General features: G+C 40.7%; 1 protein-coding gene across 6 annotated transcripts in view; it reads left to right on the forward strand.

Annotated features, from left to right (window-relative positions):
- Positions 1-22,321, forward strand: part of Opcml (opioid binding protein/cell adhesion molecule like) — a 1,127,739-nt gene that overhangs the window by 854,374 nt on the left and 251,044 nt on the right. For all 6 annotated transcript variants that reach the window (XM_060371165.1, XM_060371161.1, XM_060371160.1 and 3 more), the window contains one exon: positions 13,473-13,705. In XM_060371165.1, coding sequence (XP_060227148.1) covers positions 13,473-13,705 — 233 coding nt within the window. The remainder of the gene's footprint in view (positions 1-13,472; positions 13,706-22,321) is intronic.

The following is a 22,321-nucleotide window of genomic DNA, read 5'->3' on the forward strand; positions in this document are numbered from 1 at the left end:
AGTAATTCCCCACTTGGTCCAAATCCCCTACGGCTTAACTTAACAAGACTCTGCTTAGTTTTCCCATAGATAATGTGGGTAAGAGACACCCACATCCTGGACTTTAGCTAGGAAAGGTGTGTGTGGAAAAGTTAAATGAAGGTCAGGACAGACCTAGTGTAAGGGCAGTGTGAAGTAAGGTTTTCAATAACACTGGCAGGTCTGTGGGATCCCAAATAAAGAACTATCTCAGCGGAGTCAGATTTGTCAAAAAATAACAGGAAGTGGTAGCTAATGTAATTACATTGAGCCTTCCCAAGAGTAGAACACAGTTAGGGCGGTTTATCTGCTGTGAAGCATAAATTATGCATGTGAAGCCAATTAGAAGACTTATTCTTTTCTGTTTCTCTCTTTCCTACTTTCTCCTTTCCTCCCTTCATCTCCCTTTCTTCTTCTAGATGAATGATCAGGAAACCCAACATTGTCTCCTTTGCTTCTGAGTAAAAGTGTCTGTGGAAGCTCCATTGGCACTAAACATCCTCAGCTCTGCTTGGCTCTATGGTTCACATATACTTTAGGACCACTTCATTTGTGCTGCCAACTTCCCCTCAGCACATAGGGAAGACCTCCTGCTCTCTCTTTACTTCCCTCAGAGAAATTGGGGCACTCAGAATACTCCCTTCCATCCATGCTAGTAGCCAGAAGTGCAGGGCTGTGGATGACATGAATTCAAGCCAGCAACTCCTGGGCTGGAATTGGAAGCATTTGCAAAAGTTAACCTGAGACTTTCTTGCCCTTGGGAAATGTTTCTGAGCCCTTCCTGACACAAGGAAAGAGGTTTTCTTGCCTTCTCTTTCATTTTTTTAAGGGAGATAGTTTGCATAATCTATATAAAATAAGCCACTGTACTAGAAAAGATGATTGGCTTATTAAAAATACATAACATATATTTTTAAACAGTCAGAGTTGACATCCTACATACAGGAGCCATGCTTATATGAATGGTGATGAATTCATCGCCCACCCCTCTTCCCCATCTGTCCCAGCCCATCTGTCTGTTTAATGAGAGATTTATTTAAATAAAGAAAAAACTTAAATAAAATTTTATTCAGATACACAGACTCTTCTGGGTGGCACAGAATGAACCACACAAACCTGGCAGCCTTCTAGTTGGCCAGTCAACCCACCACGATTACTTACATGCATACAATCTTTGCTTTTTAAACTTGAGATAGTGTGGTCTATAGATGAGACCCCAAAAATGCAGTCCAAATTTTTCCAAACATCTTAACTGACATATACATAGAACAAGAGATGAACATTATAGGTAGTCAAAACTGTTGAATCTCAAGCGTCATTTTTCCATGTTGAGCAAATGGCAAATATTCAACAACTGTTCACTGTGATCCTTGGCCATGACAATAGTACTAAGAAGGATCATCTCCTTAAGTGTTCACTCCACATGATGATTTTTAAAAAATGTATTACTTAACTCTAGGTGAGAAAGCTAATGCCCAGAAAGGCAAAGGCTCTGGTCTATAGTAAACTACAGACCTGTGACTGGAACCTCTTATTAAAGTGTTTATTCTCCTAATCCACAAGTTACCTAGAAATCCTACAGATGGAAAACAAGCTAATCCATTTTCACTGTATCGTTTGGCTTCATAAATAAATCATTCCCTTAGCAGTCCTGGGTTTCTCCTGAGCAAAAAGTGAGAGAGGGTTTGTTTATGTGCAGTAATGGAAAAAGAAGAATGACCTGGGAGGTTTAGGCCGTCTTTGGGAGTCTGTGATCCCGTACATTATATGTGGGAAGGTATTTGCAGGGAAATCCGTGGGCTGTAATTTCTGCAGTACCAGAGTCGTTGCTCCCATGACACTCATGTGGGGAGCCTGTGGCTCACTCGTGCCATTCTTCAAAAAGATATCAAGCTCCCCAGACTCTCTGCTTTTAATTTAAAATTTTAATTTATATTTTTCCATGGATGATACTGAGACAGACATGGCCATGAGTAAATATGTCAGGATAATCTATTGAACGGGATTAAAATGGTGTGTGCTTAGAAACATTTTAATTTTGTGTTGCTCACTTCTTCACCTAGTTTAATGAACAAATCGGGAGGTTGGGTTTTAAAGCTGTAAATGTGAAGGAAGAAATGGAGCCAGGTGGCAAATAAATATCTCAAATTGCTTTGGGTAGCTTCTTAGAGCATCCTGGTCCAGCTAGGGGGTAACACCTGGGAGAGCTCTGCAAGACAAGTGGGCAGCCGTAGGGTTGACAATTCTCGTCTGTGCCATGTGAAATCACACACCTTCTGTCTGGATCAGGGGCCTGCAGAAGGGAATGGTGGGCTGAGAGTGGGAAAGGAGACTGAGGTCACATTAAATTGAAAGACCTGGTGTTTAAATCAGGGCTCATTGCTCTCGTGATTGCTTTGTCCCATGTTTTCGTCCTGCATTCCTTTCAGTCACAGTGTGGGCAAAGGAGATGTCCCGAAGTCAGACTTGCCCAGTGTGCTTCTTGTGAAGCTTTTGAGAAAATCTACGCTCATAATCCATCTGTCCTAAGACATTACCCTATCTCTGCCTGTAGGAGGGAGGGGGGAGGCTTCACTAGTTCGTGGTGTCTTCTGAGAGTGGGAGGGGCCCTTGAAATGATTTTCACACTTCTGAGGTGTCCAGCTATCTCTGCACAATCTCTTGGGGAAATGGAATTTGCTTTTCTGATGCTGCTTACCAGATTTCACTCCTTCTGAGTCTCTCCCGCTCTATCCCTCCATGACTCAACTGTCAGCAGTGGCAGTTTGAATCTGCTTCCTTTCTCTCTCAATCTACCTGGCCTGGGAGTGCTTCTTCAAGGCTAAGGCTTGTCCTGGTTCTATGCAAACCTGCTTAAGCCAAGGACACCTCTGCAGAAGCTACCGGGCCCGTGGGCCTACTGAATTCTCCTGCAGGTGCGCACAATTGTATTGATTGATCTCCCAATTATGTATTTTTAGGAGTACAGCATTTTACCAACCACAGGTCATCAATCTAGAAACCAGCCCATCAACTACTCTTGTCAACACATTGTGAAAGAGGCCTGATGAAAAACAAATACAGAGTTGTCTCACTGCCTACAACTGAAAAAATAAACTGGTGGGGGGGGGGATGTGTGGAAATGAAACCTCCCCAGAGCTCCACACAGGGCGAACAGAGAACAATTTGAGAAAAACAGAAGTAGAAGAAAATCCTTGGACAAGGTGGGAAAGCATGCATCACTTATCTAGCTAATGTTAAAGCTATAAAGCTCATTGTGAATTTAATGATCAGACTAGATCTATCTGGTAATCAGACACTACATTGGTAAATCATCACTACTATTGTTCTTTTTGCTGTCGTTTTGAAACAGACTATCACTGTATAGGTTGGTCTTGAACTTATAATCCTCCTGCCTCGGCCTCTTGAGTGATGGAATTACAGGTGTGGATTACATGTCCAGCTAAAATTCACTCCTTCTAGAATGAGAAATTAAATAAAATGGTGTTAGAAGCTCTGGGAAATGAACAGCAAGAGGACTTACCACACTTGACTAAACTAGCTTAGGTTTCCACACCACAAAGGTTAATAAGGGAGAGAGTTCTCTGACAGGTTTTATTTATTGCCAGGTACAATCAACTTTGCCACATGTGTTATGTCTTCCAGTTCCCATAATAACAATGAATGCTGTTGTGAAGTCAACAATCCCACCCAACTCCTCAGATGAAGAGATAGATATTCTCAGCTTTCCTGGTTAGTTTTTATTGTCAGCTTGACACAACCCAGATACATCTGGGAAGAGGAAACCTCGACTGAAGAATTTCCTTGATCAGACTGGTTTGTGGGCATGTCTGTGAGGGACTGTCTTGATGGATGATTGATATGAGGCAAGCACCGTCTGTTGGCAGCACTGTCTCTGGTCAGGGGAACCTGGATCATACAAGAAAGCTAGCTTGAATGTGGTTTCTGCTTCAGATCTTGCGTGAGTTTACATTTACTTCTACAACGGTGGACTGTGATACAGATGTGTAAGATGAAATAAATACTTTTCTCTCCTAAGTTGCTTTTGATCAAGGTGTTGATCATAGGAACAGAAAGCAAACATAGAATTTAAAATAACTTTTCTAGACAAATAACCTAGTCCTTATCTGTTTGGTGTCAAACCCCTCCAGACTATTTCATTTGCATGAATGCCATCCAAGTTCATCAAGAAACCTCATCATCTGCTATCCTCATCAGCATTGTCATGATCCACCTAGATAGCCTACCTGGCTCTCCTGTCACTGAAAACAGCCATCATCTAGCAAACACATTCCCATGATTGTAATGTGCAGTTTCTTTGCCTCTGGCTGTGTGCTCTAGGACTTAACCAAGATTTTCCATTTATTTAACTGACTCTATTCTCTCTATAACCCACAGCTATCATCACTCCTCTTACTTAATAAATGATAATTGTCTCAATTCTAGACTTCTGACTTACCTGGCAAATCCAACGGTTGGTGAATAGTTTTTTTCAGTACGCTTGTAGCTGGGAATTACAGGAGGCCGTCCCCAAACTGGCAGGATGTTGAGTTGTACATTCTTGACCAACTGCATGAGGGACCTCAACCCTGCTTGTGAATCCCAGGACAATCTCTAACAATTATGCTCTCATTTTCTGCAATGGTAATTTCAATTTTTCTTGATCTACTCCCCTCAATTCTCCCTTCCCATCTGCTTTCAGCTGGATTTTGTCATTTAGTGTGGAAAAAATGGAAGCTATCAGTTGTCTCCATGGTCTCCTATTGTAATACAAGGTCATTGATGCTTCCACTATTTTTCTTCACTTAAAGAACAACAGATTGATCATCTTTTCTTAAGTGTTTTAAATCCAATACTTTTCACCTTTACTATAAAATTTCATTTTTATGACAGCTTCTTTTTATTTTTCCTATATAATGGCTTACTTCCATTCCATGAGACCATTCTCATGAGTGCATATGCTAATAGAGTAGAACAAAAAGATACAGGATTCTTAGTCCTACTCACCATATCTCCAGTGTGGATAGTCAGATTACTCATAGTGTGGCTAGTACTCAGCACATTGGCATTCCTATAAAATATGGAGGTGTTTTGTGTTTTCAGGTAGATCTGTGCCATGACTGTGCATGTCAGAACACAGGGGTTCCCCACGTGTCACTGGTCACAGCAGAAACCACTGGATACTATCATGTCACAGCAGATTTGGCAGTCGAATGATGCTGTGTTCATTTTCTTGTTTGTATTCTGGCTCCTCTCTTTTCATCAGGGCTCTCTTTCTGCATGCATCTATATGTATTCCCTCTGGATACATTTCTCCCCTTATACACACACGCACATACACACACGTATAACATAGAGCATATTTCTTCTGTATTAATGTCATACCTTCACACCAGTTAGTGTTAGGGAGACACCAATTTTCCAGGGTAAAAGAGATTTATTGTGTATGTGCATGCCAGCCTTTCAGGTCAACCTCTTGAACCATTGAGACGTGTTGGGGTAAGCGCTCTCTGAGAAGCTCTTATTTCCTCCCCCATTTTCTGCTGATGCTCTTAAAATATTCTTCACCAATATCTTATCACAAATATTAGCTCTAGCAGAGTCATTACCGCTGTTAAATTTCTGACTGTCTGCACCATGAAGGCTTTTCCCTTACATAATTTAGGGTCTTATTGATGCTTTAGAGTTGGCTCTATTTGTAACTCAAGAAATAATGGAGAAGTTAAAGCCTCCCAAGAGAACAGATTTTGCAATTTAGAATGCCTTGGGAGTTGATTTAAAGATCTTTCATTTGGGCTTGCCTGCTCTTCTGCTCTGAAAAGTCATTTATTATTACTCTATGACTTCTCTAAAGCAAGATACTCTTCCTATCTTTCCAGCTGGCATTATTAACATATTTTGATGTATTATATCAAGAAATGTAGTAAGGTTTGAGATATAAAGAGTCTTCTTAACAGAAATTTATGTAACTCTAAATTAACAAAAAAAATAAAATAAAATTCAAGACAAATAAACAAGCTCAAAGCTAATAGTGGAATGCACATTAATAAAATAAATCCAGAGAAGCATATTTGGAACCTTCACATGTAACACATCACATCTACCAGCTTTTCAATAAATTGAGAACTCTGTAGAAGATTACATTAAAGGTAGAACCCAAGAATAGAAAACCGATTTTCATAGTTTCCCAGTGGTAACATTATTTTAAAACAAGTTTATATAGAATCATAAAACTAGATATAAATGCCTTGAGCATATTCCATTACATGACTCTAAATTCTTAAAATATAAGTTATATGCACATATAAATACCAAAATTGGAATTTGCAATATTCATTAAATGAAACAGATGAAATTTTATTAAAATTGGGTCCCAAGTTGCATCATGGACCCTGGCACTGACAGCCATAGGCCACCACTCTTCAATTTAGCCACTGCAATCTGATGACTGAGTCTTCTCCATCCCAACCCTACGGGACCTTCATTACACAGCAGACTCAGTCTCATTCAGCTTTTCTTGGCAGGAACGCATCACTGACCCCGTAAGTCACCTCTGTATTTTTCTCATTAGCCTGAGAGAATAGGAGGACTTCCCTCTGTAGCAGTGTGATAATAGACACAAGTACAAACTTGAATATTTAAATCTAATTGTTACCATGCTACTTCGAGTATGTGTGCATTACATTTCCCCCAATTATAATATAAATGAAAAATTAGATTGAAAAATACACAAAAATACCCCTGGGACCCCTGTATGTATGTCTGCATTTGGGTATACATTGTACATACCTCACAGAGGGACACATGGTTCCATAGACATTTCCTTTGCCCTATGAATATTCTTTTGATGCTGCTTTGAGAAACATTGGCTGGCATTTTTAAGTCACAAATATTATTAATCACCTGTTCAATGCCAGGTGGCTTGTGGGAACTGATGTGACATGGAATGAACAGTACCATTGTTGTCTCCATCCATGTACTGTTTACAGCCCAACAAATGAAGCTTTAAATCAGTGGTTCTCAAGCTGTGGGTTACGATCCCTATGGGGTCACATATCAGATATTCTGAGTCATAACAATCACCAAGTTAGTTATGAAGCATCAACAAAATAATTTTATGGTTGGGGATCACTGCAACAGGAGGAACTGTATTAAAGGGTCACAGCATTAAGAAGTTTGAGAATCTCTGCTTTAAAATTCAAGTGTGTAAATTTGACCAAAAATTCAAAAATCTTTAGCATTAACATCACATTATGAAGAGAATGTAGATTCAGAACGATGGGTGTGAATCAAAGACCGGGGGGTATCTTCCAGCTTTCTACTAAATATGGCACCGTATCAGATATGATCCCAACAATAACAGCAGAAATATGAAGGCATTTTCTAGTGAAGCCTCCATTCCCCCATATTCTAATCTTCAATGCTTCCAACGTTAACATTTGCAAAGTTATTAAGACAGGAGCAATGCACCGTGGGTCTGGCTTAAAAGACTTATTCTTTGGGTGCACAAATTTTCAGTGATCCTGCAGATTTCTGTGTGGATGTGTGACTCTTGTTTTTAATTTGGACATGGTTTCCAGACAAGCATCTTCCTGCTCTCAGACTAGGATGTTTAACATGTGCAGGCTCCTGCTAGGCATTTCCTCATGTTCCCAGATCTGCCCAGCCCCCACAACTCTCTTCTTTTCTCACCATGTTTCCCTTTACCCCATGCTTCATTCTCTGGAACTGATCTGTCTGTATCTCTAGGTTTTCTTTGTCTTGCACTAAATGCAGCTTCACGAGGCAGGGAATTTGTCTCTTCACTCTACTCGAAGCAGAAGAAAGTTGTCTTATATATAGTAGGTGCTCGTTAAGTCTCAGTTGAGTGATGGCAATTTCACTTTTGCATCCTCAGAGGCCAAATATAAAATAAAAAACAAGAATAAAGAACATAAAAATGTGAAAGTTTGCAGATTTTGCATCTCAGGAAATGGAGTCTTTTGACAAAAATTTTAGCCTGTGTTATAAATGACATTTTCAAGATAAAAGATCTGGTGTGAGTAACCCCAACAGACCAGGGTTGCCTACCTGTCCTTGTAAGCCAACTAACTACATGAGGGATGGTGGAAAGAACAACAATGGGGGTTAATCAATGTACCATTGGGAAGGAGTAGATAAGGGGAGCCCAATGACCTGAATTTTGTCTCCAAGTTCCAGCCTGGGACTTTCGCTTAAACAGGCGAAGTGAGTGAAGAACAAGAAGTCTGCATAACTGAGAAGGCGGCTTCTCTATCAGTGCTGGTCTGTCAAATGTTGTCTCAGTCTGCTTCAGCAAGGAGGTCTGTAGAAAGTCCTCCTGTTTAAGGAGACAGCCTGGTCTTAGGAGGAAATAGCCATTGTTCTAGTGTTCAGCCAGGAAATCATAGGTAATTGCTCTTATCTGGGGAGGTGGGCTGTCCTGGTAGCCTTTGCTGTTCCTGGAACCTAAGATAACTATAGTTTTAGGACAGCGATCTGAGAAGTTCAAGAGCCTTTGAGAATCTGCAACAGGAAATTGTAAAAAGCTAACAAAGCTATCTCCTATTGTCAGTTTCTTTAGCCTTGAAGGGTAAAGATATTAGATAGGTACCACTGGTTTTCTAGACACAGATTGAGCGATGAACATGTTTCTTACTTCATTGAAGTAAGCAGTTGATCAAAAATAAGAGAGTTAGATCCAAAGTGAAGACAGAGGTGTCAGGCTTTCAACTTACTTTTACTCATCTTGGGGCCCAAGTGAGGAGTTGGTACTTTTAACAAGAGCACCTCTGTGTGCTCAGAATAGCACCTTGTCTAGTTCTTTAAGGACTAAATGAGGAAGAGTCCCCAGAGAAGCAGTGGGAGAGCTTGCCAAAGGCAAATTCTCAGGTCTTTTCAGCCCTCTAGCTGGAAGTTAAAGGGAGCAGGCCTTATTGGCCTGGAATTTTCCCTGTTTACCAAGACTGGAAACCTCTATTTTCAGCCATTCATTTTCCTGAACTGCAGTCTCACCTCTGAAAATGAAAAACAAAGACAAAGACTACCAACAAAAACCAGCCCTTGTGACCTCTCAGTGAGTTTCACAGTCAGCATTTGGGAGAGCGACATTTGCCTTCCAGCTCCCCAAGTTCCCTTTTAGGCATTTCTTAGCTCAACCTGATTCTTATTTCTACCCACTCTCCTTGCACAACAGGTGGGCTGAAAGACACATAAAAGATGCCACTGAATGGCTTTCCTTTCCTCTTAAATGATTTTGTCATTTAAGGGAAAAAAAAAAGGAAGTACCATAGATTTTCAAAACTGTGATTAAATACAGTCAGCCAAATGCTCTGTCCTAGTCCTGAGATTCTCAAAGCTTCAAATCAGGAAATCCACCACTGCCTGCCTACGTGTGAGTCCTCTTCTTTACTTGGCTGAGCTGGGCTTTGAGACTGAATTACTGAATAAGTTACTGAATAGTTACTGAATAGGTCCGTGCCTCAACTTTCTTATCGGCCGACTGTGGAGAATGCAGATAGTTTCTCCAAGGTCGTTATGTGGAATGATTATCTTAATACATGAAAAGTCCTCACCAGGTCTCCTAGGGGAAGAGCCAGCAAGCTCCACTTCTAAGGCTCATTTACAACTAAGCTGTAATGAGTTCTGTTCCACCAAGGACTACAAGGTAGGGTTAGCTTGGACTGTAAAGATTTGACGTGTCTAGGAGTTTTTAAGACTTCAGAAAGTTATCATTAACCTTCCTCACCTTGCCTGGTGGCTCCCTCTTATTTAACATCAAACACTTCTCTCAGTACTTCTAGTTAAAGAAGATCCAGCTCATGGCCTCAAAATAGCAGGGAAGAAGACCAGGTTTGGAAGAGCCCTTAAGCACACTGCTCAAATCCTTCGTGAGTTCTCTGCCCTGCTTTTTTGGGGACCAGACATAACAGAGTCATATGGTGCTAGGAGGAAGCCAGAAGCCAGGAGTCAAGAGCCATCATGCAGAAGGGTGCTCTTCTTTGCCAGTCTCACCAATCCACGGAGTTTTTCTGTAGCTTATAGGTTCTGAGATCTGCTTTCTCTGGCCTTCCACAGATATTCCTTTCTGTTTGTACTTCGTATCCACCAATGATACCCAGCTTAAGAGCAAGTAAATTAAGCCATGGCTGTTGAATGAGAAGTATCTTTCTAAAGGGTACCTGACCCTCATAAGTATTTTTGGGTTGTGTGTTCTTCCCTGGGTCTGGATTGATAAATCTGCTACAGTGCTGGTATTTGAAGGGGCTACATGCATACTCAGTTTGCAGTTGCTGGTCCCATATGAAGACAGTAATAGTTTATGAGGAAATGGATTCCAAGCTTTCTAATTCCCTTATTGTGCTCTGCTTGAGAAAGTACCTAACGCTGGACTATTTCTCTTCTGTGTGTGCCCTGTCACTCTGTCACCCTACCACAACCTCTCAGGGGATAGTATTTTCTCTATTTCCATCACCTGGATCTTACCAACAGCATCTTACCCTTAAAGAAAGGGCCCCACAGTGGTAAAGCAAAAAAGACTCACTCTTCCAATAGGAGTAAATTAGCAACACCAGAGCCCTTGGCCCTTGATCCAGAGCTCAAAGAGATGGATTTCACAGAGGGCAGTATGACTTAACATATGAAAACAGTATTTTTGAGTACAGTGAAAGAACAGTATGTCATTAATAATCACTGGGTGAGCTCTGGTATAGTGTTATCAGTACAGTTTATCCAGGTACTGAGAAATGGAGTGAATGTAATATTGGATCAGAAACCCCATTGAAAATCAGGTATTTTCCAATTCATTTCTTTAAAAAGAAATTGAAAGAGGAACTAATTGAACTGTCAGTTGCAAGATTATCAAAATAATTTTTGAAGCTATGTTACTGTGCAGCTTTTGCCATATATCTTGGAAGGCATTCAAACAATTCAGTGCCATTATTAAAGGAGATTTCTTTTGCCATTTTTGTACTTATGTTAACAAGTTTTCCTTAAAAGCAAAAGTAAAAAAGAATTGATCCTAAATGTTATCTCATTATAGAAATAAAGGATTTCTTAATTTGTGGTATGAAAAACCAGGCTTACCCATGTGATTAAGCTCTGTATTTACAGTTCAAGTTAGCTTTTTATGGTTAATTATTACTTAAAATGTGCTACATATCTATATTGTTTTGTCAATTTTACACTTGCGGTGGTAATTCATTTTAAAAGCAAATATTATTACTTAGAGTTTTATAGCCAAAGGACATAAAAGAAATTTGAAATTCAATCTCTATATATTTTTGTTACAAATAAATATGATAGGTGATCAATAAAATGTTTTCAAGCAGAAAATACATCCTGCTGAGGACATATAATTGAAGGATAACCTCAAGTTCAAAATGGAACAATATATACTTATGACTTTTATAGAAGAGCTTGTTCATGAATTTTGAAGGTAGATTACCATGATTATCAATAACTATAATATTTAAATTCCATGGATGCACACAGCTTCTCTCACCCCATCAGGGAAATTCTGGAGAAGTTTTATTTTATAATGGATGAATTCTTTTCTATAGACCAACGTGAATTATTTGAAGCTTTAATGGGTTTAACTAAATCAGTTTGCAGTGACAATGATGGTTATAAAACTGTACCAAATAAAACTTAGAATCTTTATATGTTCCTTGTCACCTGAATTTGTTGTGGCTTTTGAACTTTGCATGGGTCAGCCTCTTTGGCAGCCTGTGCTTTTTGGAGCTCATCTATCTCTTCATCATGCTTGGATCACCTCTGTGCCCAGCCAGTGCTAGTCAGGCTATGTGGGAAGCTGTTTCTCTTACCTGGAAGTTAAGACTTACCTGTCTCTTGTCTTTGAGAGGACGATAGCTATGCTACCATTTCTTCTATGAGAGTGCCACAGTGGGTTAGGGTGTGAAAATCTCCTCTCATGGACTTTGGTTGAGTGTCCATCTCAGAAAAGACCCTGTGCCCAGATACGTTTGGTCCTTGTGGAGCTCCTATCCTCTGCTCGGATGTGACCTGTGATAGCTCAGTAATCAATCGGTTTCCCATAGTAAGGGGAACAAGGACTATTACTAACAGGAACTCAATGACTGGCTCTTTGACCTCCCCACCTCCCAAGGGAGGAGCAGTACTGTTAGGCCATAGAGGAGGACTTTGCAGCCAGTCTTGAAAATACCTGACAAAAGGGAGTCATATGAAAGGGGAGAAGGTCCTCCCCTACTAGTGGACTTGGAAAGGGGCAGGGAGGAGATGAGGGAGGGAGGATGGGATTGGGGAGGGAATGAGGGATACAGCTGGGATACAGAATTAACAAAATGTAACTAATGAGAAAAATAAAATTATGGAAAAGAAAAAAAATACCTGATTTTAAAGCATATTAGAACTTGTAATCTAATACTCTTATTTACAATATGTTTTCTTATGAGGGAGAGAGGGTGGTATTGGGAGGGAATGAGGGAGCAAGATACAGCTGGGATACAGAGTTAATAAAATGTAACTAATAAAAAAGAAAAAAAAAAAAGAAAATCTCTGGCCCCTCAGAGCACATTTATTCTCCTGATTGCATTCTGGGTCTTTCAAGTGTGTAGCTCTTGGGGCACAGCTGCCATTTGTTTCTTTTCTGTGAGGGTTTGTAACCTGCAGGTCATAAGCAGTAACAAGTAATTGTCATTTGCATTCCCAGCCTGGCATAGCTGGGGAGACTGACTGGGGGCGGGGTGCTCTGTGATTAAAGGCTGCAGTCATGGGCTAAGGGGAGGAGTACAGAAAGAAAAGGGAGTACTTCTAAGAATCTTGCCTACCTTGAAATCTTCAGAGGTGGCCTGGAGCGTTGGAGGAAATCCTAGTTTCTGAGGTGAATTTGACCCTTCTTTGCAGGCTTCAGGCAGCTTAGGGGCACAAGGAGATTATCAGCACCTAGGAGGTCTGAGGTAAATAAGTTCAAGTCTTGATTAACTACAAGTTAAGTATTTCTCATGGATTATCTATGACCTATTTGAAATACTGATGTACTTTCTGTCCCCTGTGCCTCTGGACCTTTACTACTGCAATGTGGAAAGTGTGCTCAAAAAATATAAACCAATTTTCATATAAGCCCGAGGGTAAAGTAAGAGGAAAAGCAATGTGCAGGCAAGATATTCACATAATATGTTCCTAAATCATGGAGAAGTGATTTTGTATCATGGTTTCTTCTGGATGATTCAATCCTCTCCTGCCTTGTGTTCAGGAAGTTTCATTAATAATTGATTGCTTCCCCCCCCAGTATTGTTGCTGTTTCATTTCCTCCTTGCCATATAAAAGCACATGTATAATCTCTCTTTCCCTCTCTTCCTCCCTCCCTTTTCTCTCTCCTCTCTCTCTGCCTCCTTCCCTTTCTCCCCTCTTCCTTCCTTCCTTTTTCCCCTCTATTCTTTCCTGCCCTTTCCATCCGCTCCTGACATCCCACACAGGTGTACCATAGATGATCGTGTCACCAGGGTAGCCTGGCTAAACCGCAGCACAATCCTCTACGCTGGGAATGACAAGTGGTCCATAGACCCTCGAGTGATCATCTTGGTCAACACACCTACCCAATACAGTATCATGATCCAGAATGTGGATGTATATGATGAAGGTCCATACACCTGCTCTGTGCAGACAGACAATCACCCCAAAACCTCCCGAGTCCACCTCATAGTGCAAGGTAAGTTACAGCTGGACCTGGAGCATCAATGTTCCTTTTGAAAATGGACTGGGAGAGTAATGTTGGTATTTGTGCTCATGTCTGAAGATACAAAAGGTCACTTTGCTCTGTTGAATCCAGGGTTTGAGAATTGCGACTCTTCTAGCAGTTTTTTCAATTTTTTCTCTAGCATGTTGTTCTCATCAGGATGCTTTTGTGCATATACAGCTGAACTTTCTTAAGAAACTTAGCATTTAAAGCTGGTGCAAGATTTAGACATAGATAAATGTAGTATTAATCACAAAGTCCTTTATTTCTCTAAGGCTTGTTTCATAATAACAGTCTAATATTGATGTGAAGTCAGCCATGTGCAGTCTAGAAATGACACTAAGTTCGAGCCAGTTAGGTCCTATCTGGCATTCCTGCTGTTTATACATCCTTACAGTCCCAGAGTGGAGCCAAGAGAGAACTTCTCAGAATGATATCTCCAGGTCAATGTTAGAAATAAATCCATATTGTTAAAAGGAGCAGAAGGAGTGCTTTAGCATCATTGTCCATTCTTCTAAAAATCTTTGTAGGTTAGCTCAAGCAAAGTATCACATGTGTTTTTGATGGCTATTAATTTTGATATACTTTCTAGCTAAAAATAAATAATTTCACCTGTCAAATACAAAATATTGGGTTAGAAAGACCTGCAGATAGCAGTTATAAGAATCTGAAGATGATGATATAAGGCAAGACAAGCAATCGAAATAAAGGTATTTTGAACTATCCCAGTTGCCATCACTGCTTAAAGCATTATGAATTATGGTAAGGATCAACTTTCAAAAGAATTCCATCACCCTGTCTTTCCTCCACGAAGTGAGAAACTTAGACTGGCCTCTCTCAAAGCATCCCAGCTGGTGTCCTAGAGACATCTGAGCTCTCAGAAAGGGTCGCTGTGTGTGTGATGTACTCATTGTCAGCTTCTGTTTATCAGATTCTATCTGCCAGACTCAATACATTATATTTTTTAATTCTTTTTTACTTTTTGATTGTGAAATATGCATACTGTTATTCGATAGCCAGGAAGATTTTTAAAAAAATAAGGCATAACTCATAACTTCTTTCAGTTGGTTCCATAGACTGCAGTAGACTGTTGTTAATGCCTCTTCACATGCAATCACTTAAACCACTTCAGACGCCCACTCTTTCATTTGGACAGAGCAGTCATTACCAGCTCAGTTTCCACATCTACCTTTGTGGACATAATTTTCATTACATGTGTTGGGCCATGGGCTAAGTCTATTTTAACTTGTCTTCCTCAGAAGCTCTTCTGAGGGACACAGTACATCAGCTTGGCATATATCCAACCTGATGGTTCTTCTCTCTGCCCCACATTATTTCAGAAATTCAAAGGAGTGTGTCATGGAATGGGCATCTACAGATGCTGCTGGTGTCACATGTGTCCCTCCCAGAGGGTAAGGGGTTGGGTAAGGATCTCTTCTTGGAGAACCAAGATTGGTTGCTATCTGGAACTAAAGTCATGCACATGTCTCTTCTCCAAAGACAGTGGAGGCGCTGGGTAGGATTAGTGGTCAAAGATGAGTTTGGATGTCCCAATATTGGCATACCACTTGGGCTTAATTCTCTGCAGGAGCTACGATCCTCAGCCTTGAAGCTGGCACCTGTATGGCCTTCAAAGCATGGTTGTCTTCACAAACAGAGCGTGTGGTACTGTCATGAAAAAAGAAATGTTGTGCTATACAGAAACATACTCAGACAGAACAAGGTTACTGGCCTCTGTGAAATAAGACAAACATATAAGTGTGAGCACTGAGACAGGCCACATGGGGCTCACAGGGAGTGCTTTCAGAGATGATTGCCCTACAATAAACTTTGAGTGTTTCCTTGTGTGTAATGTGGAAACCTATAATGTCACTTTGAGGGGGCTGGGGTACTCAGGGTGAGTGTGAGGATTTGGGTCCAGGAGCAGCAGTTTCTCTGATCCTAGAAGTCAGCTCTACCCACTCTTCACACTGAAGGCCCAGCCCTCTGTAGCACTGGCCTTGTAGAACCTTGTGGAATGTAAAAGAAAGTCAGCAGGTGGTCTGGGGAAGAAGAATGCTTTGCTACCAGAAGATTCCACAAATGAGACTTTTCATTAAGGGAGAGGCCAGGAGCATGAGCTGGGCAAGGGCATGCCTGCTGGTCCTGGTGAGTGATGCAGAAGCCTCAGGGGGCAGATGCAGCAATCCGGCTACTCTTCCTACTCAGTGAGAAAGAAGCCAAGGTCCTCTCTCTTCCCAGCAGCTATCAGCTTTTGTCCAGTCTATAGATTAATTTTTCAGACTTGGTGTTAGTTCAGGTTAGATAAAGATAATGAAAGTTTCCTAATCCTCTTAAAGAAGATTTATCTGACTGAGTAGAAAGCTTTTGGAATACAATAAGGCATGTATAAAACTGAGGCCTAATCTTGCCCTTAATTTCAAACTGCTGATGGGTATTGATTTTGCAATAAGAAAAACTGAAAAATTTCCGAGCTGCAACTTGTCTGTTTTTTAAGGTATTTATTTACCTTCCATTTATTTGACAATATTAATATCTCATTACTGTTATGAATTGAATGTCATTTGCAGAAGGGAAATCATCCCATGCAGCTTCTAACTTTGTTTTGTTTGTTTGTTTGTTTGTTTTTGTTTTTTCTCCTGTGATGTCCAGTCCTGAGAGATACACTGCCATGGTTCTTGATGCCTTGTAAACTATTGGCAAGGGCATCTTTTGCCACATGTCTGATGGAACTGGTTCCAAAGTATACCTGTTTATAAGCCACCTTCTTTAAAATTCAACCATTGTTTCCTCAGGTACTTCTTGGCCACCGAGGAGCTCATTTTATGTCACCACATAAGCCTGTGTAATAATGTCGTGTGGACCATATAATTAAGTGTGAAAGAAATCCAGAGCAGTGGAGAATTGTAGTTGTGTGTTAGTTAGTCACAGTAGGAAAATCCACTTGGCAACCCTGTCAAGGATGTACTCCAGTGGGGAAGGGATTGTGGGGTGCATGGCAGGACACAGAGAAACAAGGAAAGGCTACACATTGCTTGCAGTATCCAAGAACTTGGACTGAGTATCTATCTGGTGAAATGGAGAGGCACCTTAGAGATATTGTCTAAGGGCAATGGTGAGACTAGATCCTTAATGCTTTGAATAGAAAGAGATAAATGAGAGTACCTATAGTTTTGAATTTTGGGAAATGATGGTGGCCTTAATAGTAACTGCAGAGATAAAATGCTGTGACATTCTAAAAGAACAGCATCATATAGGTGTGGTAACACAAAGGTGCAGTTGTAGCTTAATACCAGTGTTTAGATTTGTCATGTCAGCAGTTTACAAGCCTGACTGTGGCTCAGCTGTGAAAGATAACTATTCCTAGAGAACACGAATCATGACTTATTTCTCTCTAGTCCCAGCCGCTGGGCATTGCTAGCACTCAGGGATGTTTATTTGTAAGGTGATCCAGCAACTGTATCCACATCTGAACGAGGCATCCTGAAGCCTCTGTAAGCAGACAGGGTTGGGGAAGAAAGCCAGACATTGTTTGATGATGAGTTGGAGTGGATAGTCATAGAGAAAGTTCCCTGGAGGAGAGAGTCTAGACTGTGACAAGCTCAAAGATGTGTCATACCAGGGATGCCACAGATTCCATGCATTCATTTAGCACTGTCCAAACATGTTCACAGCCTCTGTCACATTTGACCCTCAGGAACAGACTCTGGGAAGTTTTCGTTGATTGTCATTTCCATTTGCAAGTTAGGGAATTGTAGCTCAGGAAGGTGGGGACCTGCTGTGGTCCCCAGGAAGCAAGGACCTGCTGTGGTCCCCAGGAAGCTGGGTCTTGAAGCATAACCACATAAATACAGGGAAATATAGGTTATCCCTTGGGGTTATTAGTCTCATTTAAAAAAAATAGGAATGGTCTGAAATGGAACTTAAGGGCAATTTTTATTAGAATTTAAAAGAAATAACTATCCAGAGCAGGCATACTGCAAACTTCTGCAGCTGTCCACAAGTGGGAATAAAGGAGAGAAGGGAAAACCATGCCATTTAAGCTGTCAGGGAGGTTAGAACATGGTGCACCAGCAGCTAAGTGGATTGCTGGGAGGCTTTAGATGAAAAGAAAGAATACTCAAATGTTGGCAATACCCAAATTGTTAAGAAAAGCATGCTTAGAAAAGAGATAGAAGAAAGAAAAAGAAAAGTGGCCTCACTAGGAAGCAGCTGTGGACAGTCAGTTAACTGCACTAGAGGTTGGATTTGGGGAAGGGAAAGTACAGTATTTCATTAAAAGGTTAATTATTCTTTCTATTATTCTTCTTTTGAAAAAGACTTACAGAGTTAATAAAATGTAACTGATAAAAAAATAATAATAAAAAGAAATAATTAAAAAAAAAAGACTTACAGGTGAGCCTGCCCCCTTCCCTGGCCAAGTGATTGACAGCCCAACTGGAATATTAGGAATCCCACCCAGGCCAGAGAGTCTATTCTCTTGACCAGAGGTTTTTCCAATGGGCTTTTATTATAGAAATAATACAAGGATGGAAAGATCAGAATTTTAGCTTATTCCAATGCCTCCACTTCCAACCTTGCTTACTTTCTGCTCTAGGGTCATAGAAATTTTCTGCATTTTTTGTTTGTTTCGTTTTTCTTGTTTATTTTCTTCTTCTTTTTCTTTCTTTCTTTCTTTTTTTTTTCTTGCCAGTGAGACTGAATTTTACCATTAGGAATTAAGAACAAAGTCCCAAAAAGATCATGAGCAGTGAGGGAGGGACTCCAAAGCTACTATAAATGGTACAAAGAGGCTGGGAGAGAGGCAGAAAGAAGATAATTAATTTTCTAGTAGCTCATCCCTCCAGGGGTACACATTTTAAATGTTACCATTTTATCCTATGTAAGTACTGAAAAACCAGGCTCCTTTGAGAAATCCAGGATCTAATTGTCATTCCAGTCTTCATTAACTCTCCATGTTCTGAAACCTCACCAGATGTATGAGTGTTGGTGGTCTGGGGTCTTGCTATTTGTGGGAAATGGATGCAGAAGGAAAATTTTGTCTATCATTGCTTCAGGGGTGTTGATATTCTCAGTCTATTCTCTTGGCTGGCTTGGAAATCGATGGCCTGTAAGGTTCACTCTTCATGGAATGCATGCTTTTCTGCAAAACCTAGATTTATGCAGAGGCTTAAAAAATGATGACTCCTTACCAGGCCACAGAAGATGACAATGCAGCCACTTCTGATGAGAACTGATAGTCTAAGATCAGAAAGAAGGAGAAGAAGACTTGGGGAGGGGCATGCATGCAGAAAGGGGAGGAAGGGTGGGATCGGGAGGGGAGGAGGGAGGGGCTTATGGGGGGATACAAAATGAATAAAGTGTAATTAATAACAATAATAATAATAATAAATGATGACTCTTAGGCTGAAACAGCTCAGACAGTAAGGTGCTTGCTAAGAAAGCATGCGAATCTAAGTTCAGATCACTAGCACTACATACAAATGTAAACATGAAAAATCTTAGCATGGGAGAGGAGAACAGGGAATCCTTGGAGCTTAATGGCCAGTTCTAGCTGAATAAGCATACTCCAAAGACAGTGAGAGTTTCTGTCTTAAAAGATATAGTGGAAAGAATAGAAGAAGATATTGTGGCTTCCATATACATGCATGCATGCATACATGCATATATACATAATACATATAATACATGTTTTATATGTAATACGTGTGTGTGCATGCACATACAACCAACCCTCCCAAACACACACATGCATATACACATGAGACAGAGATAGAGACAGGAATATGAACACTATTAAATTCACACATAGAGGACTTCACAAAAAGTTTCTGAAATTTCTTTGTGCACAAAGGTCTTTGGTGTGTTAACCTGCAGCCTGTTCTGGAGCAGGGGAGGTAGCTGTTATCTGAAATTCCATTAGCATATAACAAAATCTAGTTTCTACCCACCCCACTTCTGTGCAAGCCCAGTCAGCTCCTGCACTGGCTATGCTATGCATTAACCATGTCTCAATTGATCTTTGCTTCCACTCTACAAAATGTGTGTCATTTTTATATCTTACAAATAAAGAAACCAAGGCTTAGATTGAAACTGCACTAGATGATAGAGCTAGTAAGTGTTTTAAATTCACTTCGCTGCATTTATTCATTTGGGTTAAGCTTTTGGCACTGGAGAAAAAGCTATCAAAATACAAATAGTCAACAAGGCACTTTGCATGCATTATTTCTTTTGATTATTCTTTACAAAATCCCTGGAAGACAGAGCAGAAAGTCACCACTCTATAAAGCAAGAAATTGAGATGCAGGGAATCAGGAGTGATTTGAGTGAATTAGGCTGGCTGAGAAGTGGCCACCTCTTAATGAAGGTATTTTTTGCTATGTATCCCCCAGTACTGTGCACCTATGTCACATTGCTAATACAGCGTTAAGTGAATGGGAAGGAAAATACTACCATTTATGAGGAACACAAGTTATAAAGGTGCTAGGGAGAAAGGTAGATGCTGAAGAGAATGTTCTGGGTGGCAATCACAGGCACCTGGGTGGAGGTTTATGGCAGGGCAATGCAGACAGAAGCACTGTGGTGCACACAGCTTTTCAGAGACTAAGCCATTTACAACTCTTCCTTTGTACCAAACCTCTTTTTCCTGTGGTTTCCCCTCTTCTCCCAAATATTACAAAGTCATTTGAATTAACGTGTATAATTATGAGCTTAAAGAAAAGCAAGCAGTCAACCTGAAATAAGTTTAATTTATTCAGCCTCTATTTTAAATTATAATCACACTCATTCTTCACAGAGTCAAGGTGGGAAAGTAGAAAAGAACAAGGCTGGGCATGAGAAAAGTTACTCCCCACCCTAAGCTTGGCTCTGAATCTTGTAGGCCTGTGTCTTTAGGACAGTGCCTTCCAGGCTTCTTATCCTGGAATGAACAGCATGATGTAAAACTGATTTTCTCTCTGCAGCATGCACACTTTAATCCTCTCTGTAGGTGCTGGTGAGATGGCTCAGTGGGTAAAAGCACCTGCTGCCAGGCATGATGACCTGGGTTCAACCTCCTGGACCTACATGTTGCAAGGAGAGAATTGATTTCTCAGAAATTATCCTTTGAGACCCACACTGATGCACTGTGGCCTACCCCTTACACAAACAAACACAAACAAAGTAATAAATAAAATCCTCTGTGCATACATGTACATGCATATCCCTCTCTCTCCATCCCTCCCTCTTACCCACCTCTTCTCTTTCCTCTTCCTCTGTGTGTAGTTTCATATATTCCATTTTGAAACAAGGCTCTGAGCCAGGATCTATAAGCAGCATCTATGCATCTGTGCCCATGAATCACACAAGCTAAAGGATCCCTAGTACACAATGATGATGTACAAACTTCTCTAGGCTTCACTGCCCCATTTTTGTTGTTGTTGTTTTTTATTAATTAGTTCAATTTAAATCTCAGTCATAAGCCCCTCCTTCCTCTCTCCCAGTCCCACCTTCCCTCCTGTATCCCCCCTCCCCTTTTCCTCAGAGTAAGGGAGCTCCCTACCCAGACACCCCAGCTCATCTATTCACATGAGGACTGAGTTCATCTTCCTCCCTTGTAGCCTGGTTGGGAAGTCCCATCAGAGGGGACTTGATCAAAAGGGGAAGTGATCAAAAGGCAGACATCATAGTCCATGTTAGAGATATCCCCTACTTATCTAACTAGTGTGCCCACATGAAGCCTAAGATGCTCATAGGCTACTTGTAAGTAGAGGACCTAGGTCCAGACCATATGCTGTCCTCCGTTGGTGCTTCTGACTCCCTAAGTCCCTCTGGGCCCTGTTTGATTGGCTCTGACAGTCTTCTTATGGGGATTTTGTCAACTCTAGGTCAACTTATCCTTCCTTCCTCTTTTCTGGCAGACTCCCTATGCTTTGCCCGTTGTTTGGCTGTGAGTCTCAGTATCTGTTTTGAACCGTTGATGGGTGGAGCCTCTAAGAGGACAACTCTGGTAGGCTCCTGTCTGCAAGCATATCAGAGTATCTTTAATAGTGATTGGTGCTGGCTTTCTTCCATGGGGTGGTCTTATGGTTGGGCAAAGCATTGGTGGGATATTCCCTCAATTTTCGCTCTATCTATTCTGTCTTTGTCCGTGTTCTTAAAGGTAGGGTAAGGTTTTTATGGGTGGGTTGGTGATCTCCTCTGTTCACTAGGAATCTTATCTAGATAAAAGGTGTCCTCTTCAGTCTCCATGGCCCTGGTTTTGATATGGAAGTGGGGGTGGGATGGGACAAATTGCTCATGTCAAAGTCCTTTCTGATAATTCTTTCCTATGATTTTTCAGTATAACTTCTCAAAGTAAGGTTTGTTTGTTTTTGTTTTTGTAACAAGGATTGTCTGTCTTTTTTAATTCTACCCAGTTGTGAGGCAATCAGAAAGGTTGCTCACAAACCGTTACTAATATATAGTTTATTTGGACTTAGAATTTAGGAAACTCTTAATAACATCATTAGTGGAAACTCTGAGAATTATCTACCTTTTGGGTTGAAAGGTAAAAAAAAAAAATCTATTTTTCTCTTTTCCCTGGTTCCTCTCTGAAAACTAACATTAAAC

The sequence above is a fragment of the Meriones unguiculatus genome, chromosome 1 (genome assembly GCF_030254825.1).
Source record: "Meriones unguiculatus strain TT.TT164.6M chromosome 1, Bangor_MerUng_6.1, whole genome shotgun sequence".
In the NCBI taxonomy this organism is placed as follows: domain Eukaryota; kingdom Metazoa; phylum Chordata; class Mammalia; order Rodentia; family Muridae; genus Meriones; species Meriones unguiculatus.